Raw genomic sequence first — 24,144 nt, 5'->3', positions numbered from 1 at the left:
GATGAATGCTTTTCTGCTCCCTTGTCTTATGAGTATAGATGGTTTTTTATTAAAAAGTAGCTAACTTTACTTTGAGTTATATTCAGGACAGTCATAAGCTGTAGAAGCAGAGAGGTTGCCATTTAGCCTACTAGCCACCATGTTCCATTTACGAAGTCTTGGCATCCAATACCTGCTGGTAAGATTTCACTCTTTTATTAATATAGGAAACTCCAGTAGCAAATTCCTAAGTCATTTAAAAAATATATTATTGTTTTATAGTTAACCTCCTCAAACAGGATGAATTTAGTTAAGAAGCAAGTACAACTTTGTATTAATAGACTCTTATGATCATTATATATAAAATGTAAAAATTTTTGTAAACAGGCTATGAGATAAAGGCATATTTTCATCTTTACAGAAAGGAAACAGACATGGAGTGTTTGAATAATTTGACCAAAATACACAGTTTTCATGGGATAATTCAAGAATTAAATACAAACCCATGTACTTCCCTAGAGAGTATACATCTACTTATCTTCTGAAATAAAAAATGGGATTACTATAGCATCATTCTCCAAAAACTTAAATTTCTTTTTCTAAATATATTCCTATAAGTATTATTACTGGTAGAAGTAAAGGTGAAACTAATATTAAATATAAGTGAGTTGGATCTAAATAGATGAAATCCAATGAAGTAGGATTCATCATAGAACACTGACTTAATAAGTAGAATCAAAACATCCAATATTGAAGTAATAAGTGACATTCAAGTAGAAGTTTAATGGATTATTGCGGTAGCCGGATAACCTTACATGTTTTCAAAAGATGAAGGCATGGTTTTTCAGAGTATGTTGCTATTCACATTAAAGGATAGAAAGTAAAATACATTTAGTTTTTACTTCATATTACTTATTATATGAAGGTCTTGTTCATATGTCTGTCCTCCACACTTTCTGTGAGATTGGGTTTTGAGTTCTAGTTTAGAAACTCTCAAGGCTTCCCAGGTGGTGCAGTGGTAAAGAACCTGTCTGCCAATGCAGGAGACGCAGGAGATGTGGGTTCGATCCCTAGGTCTGGAATATGCCCTGGAGAAGAAATGGCAACCTGCTCCAGTGTGCTTGCTCGGAAAATCCCACGGACAGAGGAGCCTGGTGGGCTACAGTCCGTGGGGTTGTAAAGCATGACTGAGCGTATGCATGCACGTGACAACTAGAAAAACTGTGGGTTTACTGACTTAGAGGAATGCCTCTTGTGAGGTTGTGGAGAGCTAACTTAACCAGTATCTAGGAGTGAAACTCAGGCTATCCCAAGACCACATGCCATAGCTTTATCCAAAAGGGGGGCGGGAATAGGACAGGGGGTTGGAACAGGCAGCGAAGAGACACTTGCTTGTAATCCCAAGGACTCTGCTCTGACTTCCCCAGTTATAAATACCAATGAGACCATGAGCCAGTCTTACCTCAGCCTGTTCATAGGTGTCTTCCATATTGATTGTGTTCAGTCTACTCAGTATACATACCTTTGTGATATTTTCACTTTGTGGATTGATTATAATAGCCATCTCAACAGGAAATTGTTTTTGCAGTGAGCTAAACATCATCCATGTTTTATTTCTATAAATAGCTTGTTCTTTGTAGCCTTCTGAAACAGTTGCTTTGATAGCACTGCAGAAAATCATTAAATCTCTTCAAAAGTATTAGTTGTGCAGTCGCGTTCCATTCTTTGCGACTCCATGGACCATAGCCTGCCAGGCTCCTCTGTCCATGGAATTCTCTAGGTAAGAATACTGGAGTGGGTTGCCATTTCCTTCTCCAAGGGATCTTCCCAACCCAGGGACTGAACCCAGGTCTTCTGCATGGCAGGCAGATTCTTCATCATCTGAGCCACCAGGGAAGCCCCAATCTCTTCAAAACCTGGAGTCTTTCAGAGCTTTTAGAGGTAGAGAATTATCTTACATCTTGGTAGGATACTGTAATCATTGATTTGTGATGAGCTCTGACTGGTACCAACAACAGTCAAGTTTAACCAAGACCTCGAAGGGGAAGAGAAAGTAAAAGTGTAAGAAGAATTACTTTTCAGATTTGTTTTATTCCATTACTACTCACTTCCTTGGACAGACAAGTTATGGTAAGGGTCTCTGCAGTGGAAAACAAGCATTGAAAATTCCTATAGGATAGCTTTTGAAAATTCATGGTCTGTAGAAAATTATAATTCATGTGTACTTGGAGAGAAAAAAACCCAAACATGTTTGGATAATGATTCTTCTAACCACATAAAAACATTTTCTAACCATTACTTTTGAGCGATTTATGAGCACTCCCTTGTGGCTGTTTATTAGAATCACTTGAAATAGCAAAATAAAAAAAGCAACAGGAAGCTGAATTGCCTGGTTTTAATGTAAGACACCCACAGTCAAAGTGTGTCTACCCAGGAAATGCAGTATTGTAAAGGCTTATTACCCAATATTAGATTTGCTTCTCTGATGCGGAAAATAAGTGAAATAGCTGTGATTATTTTTGAATTTAAAAATGGACCAGTACTTACAGAAATAAGTTTTTTAAAACCAAGGTGTAGATAATGGTTAAAAACTATAAAATAGTTAACCCTTAATTACTGAAATATGACCTTTTCAAAAATTTATCTTATCAATATCTAGGGAGAGCATTAAAATTGCATTTGTATTTTTCCTAAAGCCTCTTAGTAAGGTCATACAAAGTAACACATTCCAGAAATATTATGGAAGTTTGAATCTCCTGAACTCTGTGACTTGGTTCCATGCCCTACCCCCCACCCCATCCTCTAGTATTACCTTTTGTAAGGAGTTTTATCAAACCCCCTGCATAAATTTGAGGAGAAAGAGTTCCATGTGAGCCAGAATTGCATTTCTCTAGCAATTTAAAAAGCAATTGCATTGCTTTTTAAATCTTGAGAGTGTCACCAGTGTTGTAGCCCAGATTCAGATTTTTAATTATGGTTTCTTAGCATTCTGTATGTTATTTTCTATTCAGTTGTAACAGTAGCCCTTTTAAGCCTACCTAAATTTTAAATACCTTCTTTACGTCACACTTGGATTACGTCAGAATTGGAGAATTTCATCTGTGTGATTGACCAGTGTGTTGGGATAAAAGGCATTCGTCCCGTGAAGGGTGTTCAAAGCCGAGAGTCAGGAGCAGACAGTTGGGTTGTAAATCCACTTTTCACCCTTTGAGTGTTGGTGTTTCCATTTTGATCTCTTGAATTTGGATCCACATATTGTGAACAGCAGCCCATTGACTACATACAAGAAAAGCATCATATGTCAGATGTAAAGCCACACATATGTCATTATGGTTTATGGGAAAATGTAGGTTCCTGTTATCTACCACTGCAAATGGGTACTCTGAAAATGTTTCTGTTAAATTTATTTGGATTTCAATTTCTCCCTTTTAAATCATCTTGGAAATTCTCAGACCGCTGAGGATGACTCTGAACTCAATAGTTGACATTGTAAATTCTGTGATGAAACAAACATTTATTGAAAGCCTGCCATATGCCGAATCTATGCTTGTGATTTTTTAAAATATGTGTATTTTTCCTTTGATTTTTATGAAATTCTTAAGAGATACCGAGATGAAGGCATTGAGTCTTAGCAGTTTAGGTGCTGAGATTCGAAATGGAACAGGGTCTAACTTCAGCATTCACATTCTTAATATATTCCAGATGATTGTTATATTTTGAACTTCATTACTCATATGAAATCAACTTTAATCTAGATATTGTGAAGGGCTTAGCATAGTACTTGGCACGCATTAAACACTCAACAAATCATATCTCTTGTTATCTCTATCACTCTGTTGGATGTTTTTCTTCCCCTTCTTTTTTTTTTTTTTGCTGTTTAGTACCTCTGGAACTTATGTTTTTATTCCTCCAGTTTCACATTAATAGAATGAAAGCAGGGGGAAGAAAGAAAAAAAATAGAGCAAGTCCAAAAACAAAAGAAAGAGATGAAGAAATATGGAAGAACTAGAGATAGGAAGTAATACTTGCCCCACTGAGTGGTTGTTAATTATCACATTTGGCTCAAGTTTATATTCTCACGTTTTGTTTTATTCCCAGGCCATATTTACGTAACAGCCAGAGAATAGTTGTGGCAGAGATTTAAACTATTGGATATGAATGTGAGTGCTAGCGTCTTAGTACATGGATCCGCCATCCACTCTCTTTTCTTGTTTTTCCTAATAAAAAAACATTTCATTAGTATTGACTAGTTCCATGTTTTGAAGTGGGATACTCTGCTACGATATTTCTGTGAATCTTTCTTGGCATCAAAAGTAATAGGTGCAAAGTGAAATTCATTGTCATTATTCTTTCTCTACCAGATCCACTCCCTACCTCGTTTACCCCAGTTCTTACAGTTATGCTGGAGTTCCAGCGCCTGAAGCGGAAAGTTAGTGTCGCCTTTGATTCCTCCGCCTCTGCAGTTCCTGCTCCCCGTCTGTCAACGCCGCAAGCCTCTGACCTGGTCGTCTCTTCAAACCTGCCTTCTTCTCCCAGCCATTCAACTGGCATGTCTTGTCCTTATCTCTTCATTCTCAAAGTATCCTGCATATTACTTCCTAGAACAAGGTTTTACATTAATCCTCTTTTTAGGAACCAGCAGTGATTTCCATGTTCGGGTTACTTTGCTTAGATTATGGGTATCCTTTCCTTATTGCAGTTAAATTTTCTAATAGTAATTACACACTTTTCTCCAGTTAGATGATTTTATTAGCTAATAGCACATGGAAGCTGCTGTGTGCCAAAACTTTTCAACATACTTTATATTCACTGTGCCATTTCCATTTTTAAAAAGGTAACTGAAGGCCTGTAACTTGGTTGGTGCACTCACAATTGGGGTGGACTGTTAATGAACCTGTAGTAAATGCTTCTATTTTTCCCTGCGCTGCACCCTCTGCCCCCTTCCCACATGCCATTTGCGAAATTCTATCTCTTGCCTTTTTTATGGTGATGCCTGTTCCTAGGGTATTTTTTCTCTTTGGTGTATCCAGTTCATATCCACTTCCTGTTCACCTCCACTATTCAAATACTACCTTGACTTATTTAGTTCTCATGGATCTTTTCTGTTGTCAAAATTCTGATGTATTTGTGATAAATTCTGCATAGTTAATCGTGTAGCTATTCTCAACGTACTGTGATCAGTTTTGTCTCAAATATTCCGAAAATTTTAGCAGGACTTTATGACATTAAATACTTGTTGAATGAGTATTTTTTTTCCCCTTTTCACAAGTAGGCATCAGCTTTCTAGAAGATATATAACCCGTGCCTTAATTTTTTCCCTTCCCACATAGCTCAGTAGTGTGCTTGGCACATATGTAAGCACCTGGTGATTGAATGTGGGAATGTCTAGGCCATCTGTCTTTTGTGACTTTCATAGGAAAATACCTTCTCAGAATGTGCACATAGAGGTACTTCAACCAAAAGGGTCGTGTAGAAGATTCGGGTATAGAAGTGTATCAGGTATATCATTACGATGGACATATGTTATATATGTTTATTTGGAGATATTAAAAACTAAATTTTGAGTACTTTCTGGATGTAAGGCACAGAACTAAGTGTTTTACATTCATTATCTTCATCCTTAAAATCAAGTTGTTAGGTGTTACAGCTGGTGATCAGAATGTTTAAATAGCAGTTCATAAGCTATGGAATTGGGTTGAAAGTCGGCCATCCTTGATTTTAAATACATGTACTTAAGTGTTGTGCTGTATATCTTCTTATTCAACCTCATTGTTGCATTTTCACCACTTGAGAAATATCTCTTTGTTTAAGACCATTACCTTTAAATATATGAGGTCATGCTGGTTTCCAGCATAAGGCAGACATTCAGTAACTGTTGGCCTTTATTGTTGCTGTTTTTCCAAATTACACTCAAGTGTCCATGGCACTGTCTTTCCTTGTGTGAACTTTAAAGGCAGAATCCGTTATTTATTATCTCTGTAAGATCTGGAGAAATACATATGTGTGTGTTTCAATGTATTTGGAGTTTCACCAGGACAAAGAGGATTTAGAGAGTGAGAATTAAAAGTGAGCTACTTTGCTACTGTTTACAGTCATCTCTCTGTAGTAAAATGCCTGCTCAGTGTATCTGGATGAATGCCTGTCCAAGCTCACAGATAGGAGGTAGGTGATGGGTGTCAGAGGTATCTGTGGTGGCTCTCAATATCTTGGGAAGGATTTTGAGTATTGATCTACTTTGTATGTTTCCACAATGGAGGATTAGGTACTTTTTTCAAAAGGTTGTCTCAGCTTCCTACAAGTTGGAAAATGACAGAATCATGGGAAGCATTATTTAGTTTTTATTTTTGTGAATACGGTCTTTGTGTGTTAGATTATGGAATTTAAGAAATAAAGCTTGACTAGAAGATAACCAGTTTAGTAAAAATGCTGCTGCTGCTGCTAAGTCGCTTCAGTTGTTTCTGACTCTGTGTGACCCCGTAGATAGCAGCCCACCAGGCTCCCCCGTCCCTGGGATTCTCCAGGCAAGAACACTGGAGTGGGTTGCCATTGCCTTCTCCTTAGTGAAAATAATTGAAAGTAAAACCCATTTATTGAAATTTTAAAATTGTGATATAATGTCAACTTATTTCAAATTGTAAGAAGGATATAAGGAGCTTCTATATATGTTTTAACCTATTTTAAAATAGTGACTTATTTGAAAAATAGATTTTTCTCTTCATCTTAGCATTTGCTAACTATGTAATAGGTCATAGTATTATCACAGTGGTAGAATGAATGATAATTTTGTTAACTGGGCCTACCTTCCCCCTCCCCCCCCTCAACTTTATTGGTATATAATTCTCATTATGGAAGTTTCAATTGTACAATATGTTGGTTTGATGCATTTATGTATTGCAAAATGATTAATATCATGACATTAGCTAATATCTCCATCTTGCCACATTATTATTTCTTTTTGTCATGAAAACATTTAAGATCCTGTGTTTAATGTTAATGCTTTTTAAAGTGGTTTTTTAAAAAATCAAGATTTCCTTCCAGCATGTTGCTTCCCTTAGAAATATGTCTTCTGTATCCAGTCACTGCCCCTGACCCAGCTTGAAACCCCTCACAGTATTCGTACAGATCAATTTAAAGATTTATCTGTTTGAAAGTTTAAGTGAAACCAGTTTGGAGTTTTGGGCTAAAACATTGTTCATTGAAATAAAATCAGTTACTGTTTTAGTGTGGATGGAAATATTATGAGAACATGCAGGCAATGCCCAAGTGTAAGGAATCTAATTAAATAGGGAAAAAATAAGCCTGATTTTATCTTGCAGCTGTACAATTACAATATTCTAGTGGCAAGATGGAAAGCTTTTATATGGCTCAATTTTCAAATGGTGCTTGAACTGACTACATTAAACCAGTATAATTAAAGGTATCTTAAAATTTAATGTCTGATGTGTAGTTAAATTTTAGAATATGAAGTTTAAATATTTAAGATCTCGCCATGTGTACTTGTTTTCACATTATTCACAAGTGAAATAATTTGTGAAAATTTAATTATAAAGTAGAAAAAGACTATATGACATGTGTGAGGTATTTTTTATTTCATTTATAGAAGCAAAAGGGAACAAAAAACCGTTTATTTAAGTAAGTGGAATAAGGGACATATCTTTTTTTCAACATTGTTTGCATAAATTATACAGAATTTAATGTATTTGTATTTTTAATTTCAGATTCAAAATGCTAATGATGTATTAATTGCACCACTTGAGAAATTTCGCAAAGAACAAATAGGTGCAGCAAAAGTAAGTATTACATTTTATTATTTGTCATATATTCTCTTGATAATTAAAGATAATAGATGTAATTTCAGATGTTAACATTTTTGAAATTAGAGTGACCTTTTAAAAATTCTCTACGTCATTTAAAATTTTTGCACAGAGCCTATTACAAAGACTGGAATTCTTTTAAACAGAAGAAAGATATTATTCTCCTACTGAATACAGAAAAAGTCAGTATAAGTGAGTTTCTTCCATCCCAACAATGGTAGGACATTAGTAGTTTTAAAGAGGATAAAATCATTGCAAAAATATGGTAAGTATCCCTAACACCTATATAAAATAAAAATTAGGTATGTATGTTGAAAATTGAGGCAGTAATTATAAAATTGCTTTTATTTTTTTGTATTTTTTCTTCTTCATAAAAATATGTGTTTGTGGATAACTTTAGACATCTTTGTCATGCCTCTGAATTAATGTTTAATTCCTTATGGATCAATTAAAATTTCTATGAGCCTAATAATTTCTGAAATTTACTGGCAACTTCTTTCCTAGTTCCATGTTTAACTACATTTTCAACGTCATGTAAGGACTTAAAATTTGAGTTTCTAAAACAGAATTCATCATCTGTCACACTCCCCCCATCCTTTCTCTGTTTTGGTTTTCCAATCAATGACAAACCCTTTTCTCCTTTGAGCAGTGTTTTCATTCTCCTGCAGAAATATTTCTCCTTCTATCCTTCTCCCTTCTGTCTGAAATTTTCCCCTCCTTGGAATATTTCCTACTTGTTGAAGTCTTGCTAGCTCTCCATGGCTTGTTTCATATCTCTGCACCAGAAAGAAGCCTTCCTTTACATGGGTCTTTCCTTATACGTCTGTTCCCTTCCAGAATTGATTTTTTTCTTAGAGGATCAGGTAATCTCTATGTTTATTTCCTGTGAAAAGCTATCACAGTCTGCCTTGAATTAGAGTTTTATGTGCACTTAGCCACCAATTATGAACCGTTATCGAGTCAAGAATGAAACCAGACCATTGTGTGTTCATTAATTCAGCAAACGTCTGTCAGTATCTCTGTGGCCCACTTAGGGCGTTTGATGAGATTAATGGGTGCAACTGTAAGCAGGACAGAGGAGCTCCCCGTTCTGGTGTCAGTTGTTATCTTCTGTGTGTTTACAAATGCTCTGAGGGTTGTGGAGCAGAAGTACATGGTGCTTTGTGAGAACATAATTAATGGAACTGACCTTGTCCAGAGAACCACACAATGCCTTCTGGAGGAAGTATTGGTTAAACTGAGAGCTGAGTGATAGGAAAGAAACAGCTGGGAATGGGGATACAGGCAGGGGAAGGGAGGGCCCTTTTTCACATTCCCGAAGAGGGAACAGGGTGGATGTGAATGAAGGCCTTGAAGAAGGAGAGAGCCTGGCATTTTAGAGTAAAACGTTGTAATGCGTTTGGAACATAGAGGACCGTGGGGATGGAGGACATGTGCACACCTTTATTAGTGGTTCACAGTGTTTACTCCTTATTCTGTTTTACTTATCCACTGATCATGTAAAGAAATGTAGGTAGAGGAGCGATTATACTTGCACTTTAAAATATCACTCTAGTTGGACTGGAGGAGGGGGGACTGTTTGAGCAAAACCAGTTTGGGAGTTAATTGTTAGTAGAAGGGGATGGCGCCATGGAGACAACAGAGTATATTTTAGACATAAAATGAAAAGAGTAGGAGATGGTTACAGACTGAAAAGGGAGCAACAGGACTTTTCAGGGATAACTCCCAGGGTTCTGTGTTTTTTCCAGCAGCTTACTGGCTTAGGCAGCATTTACATTTGAATGGCAGAAATGGTGAGTTTGCCCTTGAGTCAGTGACTGAACTCAGGGTTTCACCACGCCATCCAAGTGGACAGTGACTTAGCAGGTGTGCGTTCAGATCTGAATTAGGAATGTGTTTGGGATTTGTCCTCCAGATGGTAATTAAAATCATGGGAGTAGGTTAGAACCCTTAGGGAAAGAAGAGAGTGAGAAGAGCACCTAAATTCTTGATGATCTGAGAACTCTCAACATTTGATGTTTGGGAAGAAACAAAGACAGATAGGGAGCTGAGAAGGAAGAAGATAGGAGGAAGAAAATATGAGAATGTGGTGGCTTAGAGCAAGCAAGAGTCTTTTCAAGAGTAAAATAGCTGATCTTCCTTGAGGTCCAGACTGCAGGGGTTTTCACTGAGTTATTAAATCTGTGACCTGATTAAATCCTCACAAGCAACCTGGGAGGGGAATACAGGTGTTAGTTACGTCTGCTTTACAGTGAGGCAAACGGTGAGGTCTCCTGCATGCACCAGACCCCAGAGCTGGGAAGTCAGACTCTGTGTATGAAATCAAGCCATTTTCTTTCAAGGTCTTGCTTTACAATATTTCACTTCATCAGTGGGTTTCCCTGGTGGCTCAGATGGCAAAGTGTCTTCCTGCAATGCGGGAGACCTGGGTTTGATCCCTGGGTTGGGAAGATCCCCTGGATAAGGAAATGGCAACCCACTCCAGTATTTTTGCCTGGAAAATTCCATGGATGGAGGAGCCTGGTGGGCTACAGTCCATGCGGTCACAAAGAGTCAGACATGACTGAGTGACTTCACTTTCATTTCATCAGTGATGTTTTTATAATATTAAAAAGTTTTGTGAAGAATTCTTTTTCTAGCACAGAATATTCCACATTTGGAGCGCATATAAAATAGTAAATTTCACATTTGTATAAATTCTTATTTGTTTACGTTTGCTACAGGGGTAGTAGCATGAGCAAATACACTCATTTTATTTTGATTTTTAAGTGTCTCAGTTGCTGAACAGATCAGCTGGGAGCACACAATAGCATTCTACAATCTTGCCTACTCATTGGGAGGTTAACCTTACGATTGAATAAATTCAGATGAAATCTTGAGCAAAAATGTGATTGCAGTGGGCCTCCTGGTGGTGTTGATTCTGTGTATTTTATTTGCCTGATAGCTCTTAGTACTATATTGTTTCTCAGCTTCTAAGTAATCCTTGTTTAGTAAAGTGAATAGAAAGCAGGAATTCTCTTCTGCGATATTTGTTTAGGTCATTGTCTTTTTTTCTGGTATTACAGAAGCATCTTGGTAGGAATAAAAATCTTGAAGATGTTGATTTCTTTCTATTGCTTTACTTCCTGTTCTACTTAGTTATTTTCTTACTTGGTAAATAAAGTGAATTCTACAAATGACACTCAGCCGATTCTCACAGTCTTTGCAGTGGAGGTTTTGCACAAGTGAGTGCAGGCCTATGAGGGAGCTAGAGGAGAGTTCCGTTATAGCAGGACACACTCAGCTTGGTGCTGGTGGAAGACACTGCGTCCACGTGGCCCTTCCTCACAGGCAGATGGTCCTGTTCAGATGAAGTGGATAGAGTCCGTGGACCACAAACATTCCCTTCGTGAAGTGTGTTTTTATGGAGCTTTGAGACACCTGATCCTTTGCTGTGGAAAGTGAGGCCCTGAGTGACTTACAGTTGTGGGGAAAAAACAAACCACTGCATCTGTGAGAGACATTAGAAGGGATTAATGATGAGAGTGTTAACTGAAGCACAGGGGAGATGGGGCCTGCTTTGTGAGCAGCTAAAGATTAGAATTATCTGTAAACGCTTGCCAAGTGTGTATTTATTTTAAAGGTTCTTATTCTGAGGGTGTACGCAGAATGGAACTGTACTGCAGGGCTGACCTATTACACATGTCGAAGTATAGAGGTGAATGTTTGGTTTCTTTAATGTGCCTCCTGATATACTGCTGATTTAAATTCTAGAAATGAGTGGAGAGTAGGTATTCAGAATGATTAATGCCAGCTAGAATTCACACGATTTGAATGTACCTAGGGCAGCATTATTGTAGAACATGATGAGATATAACTTTTTTTTTCACATTTTTTGTATACATTGACGGATATATTTCATTGCATTGGAAGTGTTCTCCTTGCCCCTGGAGAGAATGAATTGTAAGTCATATCTGCACACATGTTCCTGCATAAACTGACTCCAGAATATTGGTAGAACTTCATACCTGAGTTTCTAATCAAAGACACATGTACTAGAGAGAAATCTCTGTCTGACTCCTTTTCCACATATAAACAGACTGAGCAGTTAGTTGGGGGCAGAGTAAGGATCAAAACTCAGTTCCTCGGACCATCAATCTTTTGATTCCTCTGTGCTGCTCTTTAGAATACTGTTTTGTGAATTTTTCTTTTTTGTCTACCATTAGCAAATAAATGTTTCAGTGTGAAACATTTTAATGATAAACATGTTGCAAATAAGCCCAAACATAACTGCTTTGAAGCAAGCCTAACTAATGTATCTTCCTTGATTTAAAAATTCCCCAGCATACAGTAGGCAGTTAACATGGGCTGGTTTTATTAGATAAGAGAGACATGAGAAATACTACCCGTTAAAGTTAAAAGGTACATTTTCAGTTTATGGGGAATGTTTTTAAAACTGGTTTTCATTTTCACTTAGACTTTACTGGAAATCATGTGAACATTCTTCTATGGTTTTAAAACAAAAATAAATGATATAATGTTAGTCATGGAAAAATAGAACTTGATTTTCTTTACATTAATTTCATATTGAAAACTGTAGTAGAACTGGATAATACTTGTCCCTTTGTTTTGTCCATAGAGGAATTTGGTTCTGCCTCTGGACATTTGTTAATTACACGACAAGGCATGTTAATAATAATTTTAGCATATGGTGCCTAAAATATATCTGTGGATAACTGTCACAATTAATTCCTATACAACTTTAAGATTTCCTTCATGTGAAAAATGATTGCATCCTAATTTGATGTCTCAAATATGCAAGTGGTTTAGGGAATCTAGAAGAATTACAGATGCTTTCAAATTTAAAAGAATTTGTCACTAAACTGAGTTATTCATCCAATTTAAAGCATAATAAATACTTGAACTCATGTTGAGAACAATCCAAAAGCAAATCCCCTAGTGGTCCAGTGGTTATGACTCTGCTTTCCTACTGCAGGGGGCACTGGACTTCCATGGAATTCTCTTTTGGATTGTTCTCATTATGAATCCAAGCATTAAATTAGATGAATAACTCAGCTAGGTGATGAACTTATGGTTACCAAAGGGGAAAGCCGGAGGGGCGGTGGGCCGATTGGGAGATTGGGATTGACACATACACATTACTTCTCTGATGGCGCAGATGGTAAAGAATCCACTTGCAATGCAGGAGACTTGGTTTCGATCCTTGGGTTGGGAAGATCCCCTGGCGGAGGGCATGGCAACCCACTCCAGTATATTGCCTGGAGAATTCCATGGACAGAGGAGCCTGGCGGACTGCAGTCCATTGGGGTCGCAAAGAGTCTGACATGACTGTGCGACTAAGCACAGTACATGTGTAGAACAGGGAACTAATAAGAACCTACTGTATGGTATAGGAAGCTATTCAATACTCTGCAATGACCTATGTGGGAAAAGAAGCCTAAAAAGAATGGGTATATAGTGAATCACTTTTCTGTACAACAGAAACTAACACAAATTGTAAACCAACTATGCTCCAATAAAGATTGGAGCGTTCCAAAAACTAAGATCATGGCATCTGGTCCCATCACTTCATGGCAAATAGATGGGGAAACAATGGAAATAGTGAGAGACTTTATTATCTTGGTCTCCAAAATCACTGTGGATGGTGACTGCAGCCATGAAATTAAACGCCATGAAATTAAGATGCTTACTCCTTGGAAGAAAAGCTATGACCAACCTAGACAGCATATTAAAAAGCAGAGACATTACTTTGCCAACATACGTATATCTAGTCAAATCTATGGTTTTTCCTGTAGTCATGTATAGATGTGAGACTTGGACCATAAAGATGGCTGAATACTGAAGAATTGATGCTTTTAAACTGTGGTGTTGGAGAAGACTTGAGAGTCCCTTGGATTGCAAGATCAAACCAATCAATCTTAAAGGAAATCAGTCCTGAATATTCATTGGAAGGACTGATGCTGAAGCTGAAGCTCCAGTACTTTGACCACCTGATGCAAGGAGCCAACTCATTAGAAAAGACCCTGATGCTGGGAAAGATTGAAGACAGGAAGAAAAGGGGATGACAGAGGATGAGATGGTTGCATGACATCACTGACTGAATGGACATGAGTTTGAGCAAGCTCCAGGAGATGGTGAAGGACAGGGAAACATGAAGTGCTGCAGTCCATGGGGTCACAAAAAGTCAGACACTTCTGAAGTAACTGAGCTTGTGCTCAATGGACTTAGATCACCTTCCTTTCCTCCTGTTTTGAACAGATCCTAGAGAGAATGGTCAGGATTTTCATGTTTGCTGCTGGCCACTGAGCTGAGTCTCTCTCTTAGACAGATACTCTCTGGCAGTGACTGTATTTGGGACTGAGTTTCTGGGCAAACTAGGAACCATTTGATAGTTGATTTGAAATTACTTGCAATTCCCTTTACTGTACCTTCTATCAGTAGATTCTATTATGTTATACAGAGTTACAGAATTACAGATTTTGTTATTTGGTCATGTCTGTAAGCAATAATAGTTACTCTTTGTCATAGTTAACCAAGTACTGCCTGCCCTGAGCATGTTACATGTAGCGGTGGTGGTAGTGCTGGTGCTTTCGTTGTTAAGTTGGGCCCGACTCTTGTGACCCAGTGGACTGTAGCCTGCCAGGCTTCTCTGTCCATGGCGTTTCCTGGGCAAGAATACTGGACTGGGTTGCCATTTAATTCTCTAGCGGATCTTCCCCAACTGGGGATCAAACGCACGTCCCCTGCATTACAGGCAGTCTTCTGCATTGCTGGCAGATTGTTTACCGCTGAGCCACCAGGTGAAACTCAATTTAATCCTCACAACCAACAGATAAGAAAGCTGCTAAAACTCATAGATAAAGAAAATGAGGTGCTGAGAGGTTAAGCAAATGGGCACAGGCGTACGTAAAAGGCGTAGAGTTAGATTTTAGCCAGAGATGAGATCAAGCCTGCAGAGTACTTCAGTAGCACCACCACATGTTTGATGCTCAAGAGATACAAATTCCTTTTCTCTATACTGGGAAAAGGAAACATTGTCTGGTTAGCCTATTTAGAGGGCAAGATTACTATCTTTTTAATTGTTTAATAGCCAGTTCTGTAGAATCATACATATTTGAGATCAAACCCTGGCATTTAATACTTAAAGGAAATGTGAACTTGGATAATTACTTTCTAAAGCCTTGGTTTCAGCCTCAGAAAAATAGTACAATGTTAATTGTTCATATTTTATAATTAGTAGTAATACTTTCTGTTGGCATTAATCAAAGTATCACAGTAAGAATACTGTTCATGTAGGTTAATTTGTCTTACTTTGTTTTATGGACAGAGACAGATGCAGGTTCATTGCTAAATATTCACATAGAGTGATTCACAGGGCTGCCCAGCAAGAGGCTCTGAGATGTACATTACTTGTAATTAATAGCACTCTACAACCTCTGAAGCACTGTTGCTTATCACTGATAACAGTCTTACAGAGCCGGAACTATCATCATTCTTCGGATGACTGAGACGCAGAAGGATCGAGTGGTGTTGCCAGTAACCCCAAGGTGCAGGTGTGCTCTGCCTGGGGCTCAGATCCCGGGCTTCTGTTCCCTGACTCGGGGGTTTGACACCTGCCTCCATCATGGGAATGTAAACCTCTTTTTCTTTTTTTTAAATATATAATTTATTGTGTATTTTCACCATCCTTTACAGCGTTTTGTAAGGTGACTATCAGCCCTGATTGACCCCATTGCCACCACTAGGGAAACAAACCAGACCACATTCCTTGGAGACAATGAATCAGTAGTCATTTTTGTACAGGTGGTACTGTTCGTTGTCTGTGTACCTTGAAAATTCTAATTGTATCGTGTTTTTATGTATATTTCAGAATCTGGCAGTCATTAGGAAAGCTGAGCTTCACATAGAATTCTGGAATTCTTCACATAGAATTCACATAGAATTCTGGGTAGGAATGTAACCCAAAAACCGTTTTCTGTTGAACAAGTCAAATTTACATATATTACATCTTTATGTATTAGGAGCTTCCCAGGCGGCGCTAGAGGTAAAGAGTCCTCCTGCCAATGCAGTAGACCCAAGACACATGGGTTTGATCCTTGGGCTGGGAAGATCCCCTGGAGAAGGACATGGCAACCCACTCCAGTATTCTTACCTGGAAAATTCCTTGGACAGAGGAGCCTGGTGGGCTGCAGTCCATGGAGTCACAAAGAGTTGGGCACAACTGAGCCACACACATACTGGAACATTATGTATTGAATGTCTCTGTGTGTTTACATACATATATAGATTATGGTGAACTTCACTAAGTGGCTCCTGTTTGCTCAGATAAGAGGATATGCTCTTGTAATTTAATGATAATAAATTGTAGTTGAGATTATCACCATTTTCCCTCCTAATTATTCTTATGTTGATGCCTGAAGACTGATACTTAAGAAATATTTTAAGATTCCCTACAATATATATTTTTACAAAAGATCCTTATGCTAAATTTTTAGGTCAAATGTATAATTTTTAAAAATTTTCACACAGTTCACATATACCATACATAAATAAGAACTGATAAGATACAGTGGAACCTCGCTAAGGAGCATCATTGTTAAAATCAGTGCCCAGAGATCTGGAGAGTGAAATCTGCTGTATAGTTCAGATTCTTTTCATTCTTCAATGGTCAGCCTTCTTCAGTGAGAATCAAACCTATTTCCTTATAATGAAATCTCCATAGCAAATCCAGTTACTTAGGGTTAACCTGATGGAGGGAGAAACTCGAAATAATGAAAATTTTCAAGGTCTCTTGCTTCTACATAGGGCATCTGTAAGTAGTTCAAAAGTTCCATCTCCACAGAGCAAATTGCCCTCGTCAACTTTGTACCTTCTCCAGATAACATGGTGGTTCTGAGACTTGGTGTTTTTATTTGTAGATGCATTCTTTCTTGTACCCTTTGTACTGGCTACTCTGCTGCAGAAGAGTTTCATACATGAGAGTTTATTCCTCAAATTCATTTCAGCATACATGTGTTGGTTCAGCATTACTGTGCATGTTGCTATTTTTACTTCTACCTTATTTGTTCAGGATCACTGCCTTCCCAGTGGTCCTTGAGATGCTTGGAAAGCTATCTGGGATTTACTTTTTTATTTTATTTTTTTCACATTTAAGTGGTTGGAAATACTATGAAATATTTAGGGAACTGGATACTTACTTCTGTGGAAAACTCAAAGAAGAAGACAGTAAAACTGGAAGCGTTTTATATTATGTTTACATTTTTGAATTCAAAGCAGTTGTAGATACAAACAGAAGTCTGTTTCAAGCATCAGGAATAGGTTGGTGTCTAGTAAGCACCATCTGATGTTAACTATGGATCTCTGATAAAATGACTATCATCAGTGACCTAAGCTATCCTGTATTTTACTTTATAATGTAATTGTTGCTTGTTTGTTGGGGGGAAAAAAATAGAAATATCAGAGTTTATTACCCGGGTGAGCTAAGAAAGAAAATGAAAGATGAAGGATTTTCTAAATCATTTTATAGAATACTAATTTTTACACATTATAACCTATTCTTTGGGGGTTTTGCAAATGAGTTATGCCAGTGTTTCAATTTTAATGGTTCTCTATTGGTCTGTTCCTGTCGACATCACCTATATTTTATGTGTATCAAATTAGAATTAAAACTTTATAATATACATTGAAGTAATTAGAAACCTTCCAAAGACTATGAAGGGCTTTCCTGGTGGCTCAGTGGTAAAGGATCTGCCTGCCAATGCAGGAGACACAGGTTTGATCCATGAATCTGGAAGATCCCCTAGAGAAGGAAATGGCCACCCAGTCCAGTATTCTTGCCCGGGGAATCCCATGGACAGAGGAGGTGAACTGTGGTGGGCCACAGTTCCTGGGGTCACAAAATAATTGGACATGACTTAGCAACTAAACAACAACAAAGACTATGATTCAGTGTGTTAAATATTTAGAAAACTTATACAGATTTAAAAATTATGAAGAATCACAGGCTACTTCCTCTAAAAAATTAATTAGAACCTTTTGTTACATTGGAAATACAGAACATTTTCATGTTTAGTTCAGTAAAAAAAATAAATAAATAAAAGTCACTGACTACCAAATGTGAAAATTGCCAGGAAGCATCTGAATTTGTTCAACATCCCTATTAAGTTTTGGTTCTTCTTTTTTTAAAATATCATGTTGGTGTAACTTACCAACTCTTGTTTTCTATAAACAGCTTCAGTTTTTCAGCATTCTTGTTAAAAACATTAGCAGTGGAAACTGAACATGAAGCCCCTGATTACCTCATTTTAAAAAGTATCAATACTGACTGGTAAAATTATTTACCTGTTCACTGTTCATGTCTCATTGTTTCTTACAGTCAAAATTAAGTCTCAGTGTCTCTTAACTAGAGCTCTTTGAGTCCATGCTTGCCTGGTAGGCTTTAGGATTTGGTGGTGAAACTCATATTTCAGTTACTTCATTCCAAAGTCATGAGTTTTTTGGCATCTAGAGTTTATCGTCTAACATATTGACAGGGTCTCTACTACCTTATTCTCCTTTCCAAGCTCTGAGTCATTAGAAATCTGATGAGCATGCCATCAGTCATCTTGCCTTAAGTTATTGACACAAAGGCATTGAACTGCAGTATTGATCTGCTTTATACTAACTAATCATGGTGTTCAGTTTGTGGACTCAAAAACAAAACATGGTGCTTACCTTCATGCAGCTAACAGAATAGCAGAGGAAGCCCCAAGGACACAGATAATTAAGATGGAATGGGATTAGTGGTATATCTGAAATATACCTGCAGTCTTATATATGCACAGTGGAAGAAACAGTTTATTCTTCCTAACAGGGGAAGGGGGTCTGGCATAGCGTTTTGTGAAATTTTGATATTCCACAGGTGCAATTTAAAGGCTGGCAAATAGCATCCTTGACAAAAGAAAAGTGATAGTGACATAAAAGTTTGCAGTGTGGCTTAAAAGCTTGATATATTTTAGTGTTATTAGAGCTGTTGCTTTTAGCATTTTTTTTAACAACAACAAAAAACCATGAACTGCATTAAGAAGTACACTTAATATCACAATTCACTGAGTATATGTGCACAGAATATCTGAGGCAGAAGAAAGGACAAGTGAACTGGAAGGTAGGATGATAGAAATAGCTGCTGTGGAATGAAAAAAAATGAGGATAGTCTTAGAGACTTCTGGGACAGTATTAAATGCACCAATACTCAAATTATCGGGATCCCAGAAGAAGAAGAAGAGGAGAAAGAGATAGGGTCTGAGAAAAATATTTGAAGAGACTACAGTCAAAAACTTTCCTAGCTTGGGAGAAGAAATAGCCACCCAAGTCCAGGAAGCGCAGAGTCCCATACAGGACAAACACAGGGAGTAACATGCCAAGACCCATGCTAATACAACTAGCAAAAACTGAGTGCAGAGAAAAAGTATTAAACGCAGCAAAGGAAAAGTAACAAATAACGTGCAAGGGAATCCCCATAAGGTTTTCAGCTGATCTTTCAGCAGAAACTCTGCAAGGCAGAAGGGAGTGGCATGATATATTTAAAGTGATGAAAGGAAAAGGCCTGCAACCAAGATTACTCTACCCAGCAAGGATCTCATTCAGAGTCAAGGAGAAATCAAAAGCTTTACAGACAAGCAAAAGCTAAGAGAATTCAGTGCCACCAAATCAGCCTTACAATAAGTGCTAAAGGAAAGAAAGAAAAGGAATCCGAATTGGCAAAGAAGTAAAACTGTTATTGTTTGCAGATGACATTATACTTTACATAGAAAATTGTAAATGTGCTAGCAGAAAACTGCTAGAGCTCATCAATGAATTTGGAAAAGTTGCAACATACAAAATTAAGGCACAGAGATCTCTTGCATGCCTTTTTTTTTTTTTCTCTTCTGTTCCTATATGCTAACAGCAAAAGATCAGAAAGAGGGATTAAGGAAACAATCTCATTTACCATTGCATCAAAAAGAGTAAAATACCTAGGAATAAGTCTACCTAAGGAGGCAAAAGACCTTACTCAGAAAACTGTAAGATACTGATGAAAGAAATCAAAGAAAACACAAAGAGATGGAGAAAGATAACACATTCTTGTAATAGAAGAATCAATATAATGAAAATGACTCTACTACCAAAGTCATCTACAGATTCAGTGCGATCCCTATCAAATTACAAATGGCATTTTTCAAAAAATTAGAACAAAATTTTTTTACATATTATATGGAAACACAAAAGACTACAAATAGTGAAAGCAATTTTGAGATAGAACAAAACTGGAAGAATCAGGCTCCCTGACTTCAGACTATACTAGAAACTTCAGAGATAAACCTATGCACCTTAATAAAGGAGTCAAGAATGTACTATGGAAAAAATAAATTGAATAGTTGCTTCAATAAGTGGTGCTGGGAAAACTGAGCCAGCTACATGTGAAAGAAAGAAATTAGAACACTCTAACACCATCCACAAAAATAAAGTCAAAATGGACTAAAGACCTAAATGTGAGGTCTAATACTATAAAACTGTTCGATGAAAATATAGGCAAGAACACTCTTTGACATAAGTCAAAGAAAGATCTTTTTCAGTCCACGACCTAGAGTAATAAGAATAAAAACAAAAATAAACAAATGGGACCTCATTGAAACTTAAAAACTTTTGTAGATCAAAGGAAACCATTAGTGAAATGAAAAGACAACCCTCAGAATAAGAGAAGATATTTTCAAATGAAGCAGCTGGCAAGGGATTACTCTCCAAAGTATATCAAAAAACAAACAACCAATGAAAAAATGGGCAGAAGACCTAAATGGAGATTTTACCAAAGAATACATACAGATAGATGGCCAACAAACATGTGAAAAGATCCTCAACAGCATTAATTATTAGAGAAATGCAAATCAAAACTACAATGAGATATCACCTCACACTGGGCAAAATGGCCATCATCAAAAAAATTTACAAGGTAAGGAGAGACATGAACTCTTCTGCACTTTGGTGGGAAAGTAAACTGGTATAGCAACTAAAGAGAACAGTACGGTTGTGCTTAGTTGCTCAGTTGTGTCCAAGTGTTTGCAAACCCATGGACTGGACCCCACCAGGCTCCTCTGTCCATGGGGATTTTCCAGGCAAAAATACTGGAGTGGGTTGCCGTGCCCTCCTGCAGGGGATCTTCCCAGCCCAGGGATCAAACGCAGGTCTCCCACAATGCAGGCCGATTTTTTACCGTCTGAACCACCAGGGGAGCAGAGAACTGTATGAAATGAAGTGAAAGCTCTCAGTCGTGTCCGACTCTTTGGGACCCCATGGACTAGACAGTCCATGGAATTTTCCAGGCCAGAATACGGAGTGGGTAGCCTTTCCCTTCTCCAGGGGATCTCCCCAACCCAGGGACCAAACCCAGGTCTCCCACATTGCAGGTGGATTCTTTACCATCTGAACCACCAGGAAAGCAGAGAACAGTATAGAGGTTCCTTGAAAGACTGAAAACAGACGCTGTGACCCAGTAATCCCACTCCTAGACATACATCGAGAGAAATCCGTAATTTGAAAGGATGCTTGCACTCTGATGTACATTGCAGCACTATTTAGTGTACAGGACATGGAAGTAACCTAAATGTCCATTGACAGAGGAATGGGTATAGAAGATGTAGTATGTGTACAAGGAAATATTAATCAGCCTTAAAAAAGGAACAAAACAGTGCCATTTGCAGAGATGTGGATGGACCTAGAGATTGTCATACAGACGAAGTAAATTAGAAAGAGAAAACACATATTGTGTAACACCACTTGTAAGTGGAATCTAGGCAAATGATACAGATGAACATATTTGCAAAGCAGAAATAGAGTCATTGATGTAGAGAACAAGCTTACGGTTACCAAGGGGGTAGACGGGGTGGGTCAAACTGGGAGACTGGGGTTGACATCTATACACTACTATACGTAAAACAGATAAGGAGTGAAAACCCACTGGATAGCATAGGGAGCTCTACTCAGTGGTCTGTGGGGACCTGCATGGGAAGGAAGTCTGGAGAAGAGGGGATATGAGCGTGTGTTTTGCTGATTCACTTTGTTCTCCAGCAGAAACTAACAAGAGGTTGTAAAGCAACTTTACTCCAATAGAAAACAAAACCAGAACACAAGCAGTGATTATATGTGCTGATACATGTGATGTGATCTGGCGTTTTTTAGTATGCTGTAACCCATAGTATGAATAAATATTGCATCTGAGCTTAGCCTGTGTATGAAAATGGAAAATATGGGTAAATTAATGAAAAATGGGGCAGTAAAATTAGTGAAAAATACTAAGTGAAAATTTCACTCAAGAATAAATCAGTGAAAAATACTCAGCTGAGGCACAATAGTGGGGAGTTTTGTGCTGCATCAAGGAGTTGTTTGGTTGATGATAATGATGATGATCAGGATAGGCTAGATAATGATCATTTATGTCAGACAGTTTTCTAGGGAGCTCTTACATTCTTTTGTTTAATCTTTATAACAACCCTATAAGTTAGGGGCTATTGTTGTCACCCTCTTTCCAAAGAGTAAATTGGGCCACAGAGAGGGGTAATCTAATTTGCCTAGGATAAGGTAGCTCAGTTCAGTTCAGTCACTCAGTCGTGTCCTACTCTTTGCGACCCCATGAAATGCAGCACACCAGGCCTCCCTGTCCATCACCAACTCCCAGAGTTTACTCAAACTCATGTCCATCAAGTCAGTGATGCCATCCAACCATTTCATCCTCTGTCATCCCCTTCTCCTCCTGCCTTCAGTCTTTCCCAGCATCAGGGTCTTTTCCAAGGAGTCAGTTCTTCACATCAGGTGGCCAAAGTATTGGAGTTTCAGCTTCAACATCAGTCCTTCCAATGAACACCCAGGACTGATCTCCTTTAGGATGGACTGGCTGGATCTCCTTGCAGTCCAAGGGACTCTCAAGAGTCTTCTCCAACACCACAGTTCAAAAACATTGATTCTTTGGCACTCAGCTTTCTTTATAGTCCAACTCTCACATCCGTACATGACTACTGGAAAAACCATAGCTTTGACTAGATGGACCTTTGTTGGCAAAAAGCAAATATCTCTGCTTTTTAATATGCTGTCTAGGTTAGTCATTACTTTTCTTCCAAGGAGTAAGCGTCTTTTAATTTCATGGCTGCAATCATCATCTGCAGTGATTTGAGAGCCCAGAAAAATAAAGTCAGCCACTGTTTCCACTCTTTCCCCATCTATTTGCCATGAAGTGATGGGAACGAGATACCATGAACTTAGTTTTCTGAATGTTGAGTTTTAAGCCAACTTTTTGACTCTCCTCTTTCACTTTCATCAAGAGGCTCTTTAATTCTTCTTCACTTTCTGCCATAAGGGTGGTGTCATCTGCGTATCTGAGGTTTTTTATATTTCTCCCAGCAGCCCTGATTCCAGCTTGTGCTTCATCCAGCCTGGAGTTTCTCGTGATATACTTTGCATATAAGTTAAATAAGCCGGGTGTCAATACACAGCCTTGATGTACTCCTTTCCCGATTTGGTATCTAGTGTGCAACAAAGCAAGGTTTGAACCCAGGCAGTTGGGCTATAAGGCACATGTCCCTCATCGTGACCCTGTACTCATGAGGCCAGTTGGACCTTGAATCTGTATTTCGAGAAGATAGTTTATGAGCATTGTGAGAGGCGGAGTCAGAGAGGCCAGGCTCCCAGTCAATAATTCATCAACATCTTCAGTAGAATATTCAGGATAAATTTTGTTAAATCATCAGGGCATCCAATCATGCCTGTGTACCGCCAGCCATACAAGGCTTGGAATAGAGGATCTCCCCAGCAGGAAGGCACCAGAGAAGACAACCTCAAGCCTGTGTCCAATCGCAAAGGTCTTTGACTGTAAGCCCCCACTGATTACCCTTCAGCACATTACAAACTGCTGGAGTCCTGATCTTTTCCATGGGGTTCACAGAGGAGCCTCTTTGTTAACCCTCCAGTTTCTTTCTGGCACTGCCTTTCTCATTCTGCTTTGATTCAATAGCTCTTGCCATTGTAATGCTTTTCAAGTCAGTGTAGTTCTCCAGTCTGCAACATGTTTCCTTTTTAAATTTACTTCTGTCCTTCCCTTTGGGCATGAGAAACTTACCTCTCTGTCTGTGGATTCTGCTGTTACCAAGTTCCCCAAGGAAGGGAGGCACAGGAAGACGTGAGCCTACCCACCTGTGAGGGGTTTTGCCAACTTTTCTGCACTAGCGCCAGCTCAGAGCAAGTGTCGCAATGGAGACCCAGGTGCTTCCATTCTACCTAACCATGCTTTCCACCCTGAAGAGTTTAAGGGTGTTCTTTGTTTCCTTTCTCGAGCTGAGAATATACC

At 38.3% G+C, this 24,144-nt stretch overlaps 1 protein-coding gene across 1 annotated transcript in view; it reads left to right on the top strand.

Moving 5' to 3' along the window:
• The window catches only part of ARHGAP42 (Rho GTPase activating protein 42), a 318,656-nt gene that overhangs the window by 169,173 nt on the left and 125,339 nt on the right, over window positions 1-24,144 (top strand). Inside the window, exon 4 of the mRNA XM_043482449.1 lies at window positions 7,698-7,769. Within this exon, the coding sequence (XP_043338384.1) occupies window positions 7,698-7,769 (72 nt within the window). The remainder of the gene's footprint in view (window positions 1-7,697; window positions 7,770-24,144) is intronic.

This window comes from Cervus canadensis, chromosome 11 (assembly GCF_019320065.1).
Source record: "Cervus canadensis isolate Bull #8, Minnesota chromosome 11, ASM1932006v1, whole genome shotgun sequence".
Lineage (NCBI taxonomy): Eukaryota > Metazoa > Chordata > Mammalia > Artiodactyla > Cervidae > Cervus > Cervus canadensis.
Note: the sequence above shows the minus strand (reverse complement) of the source record. Positions and strands in the feature narration are given on the sequence as shown.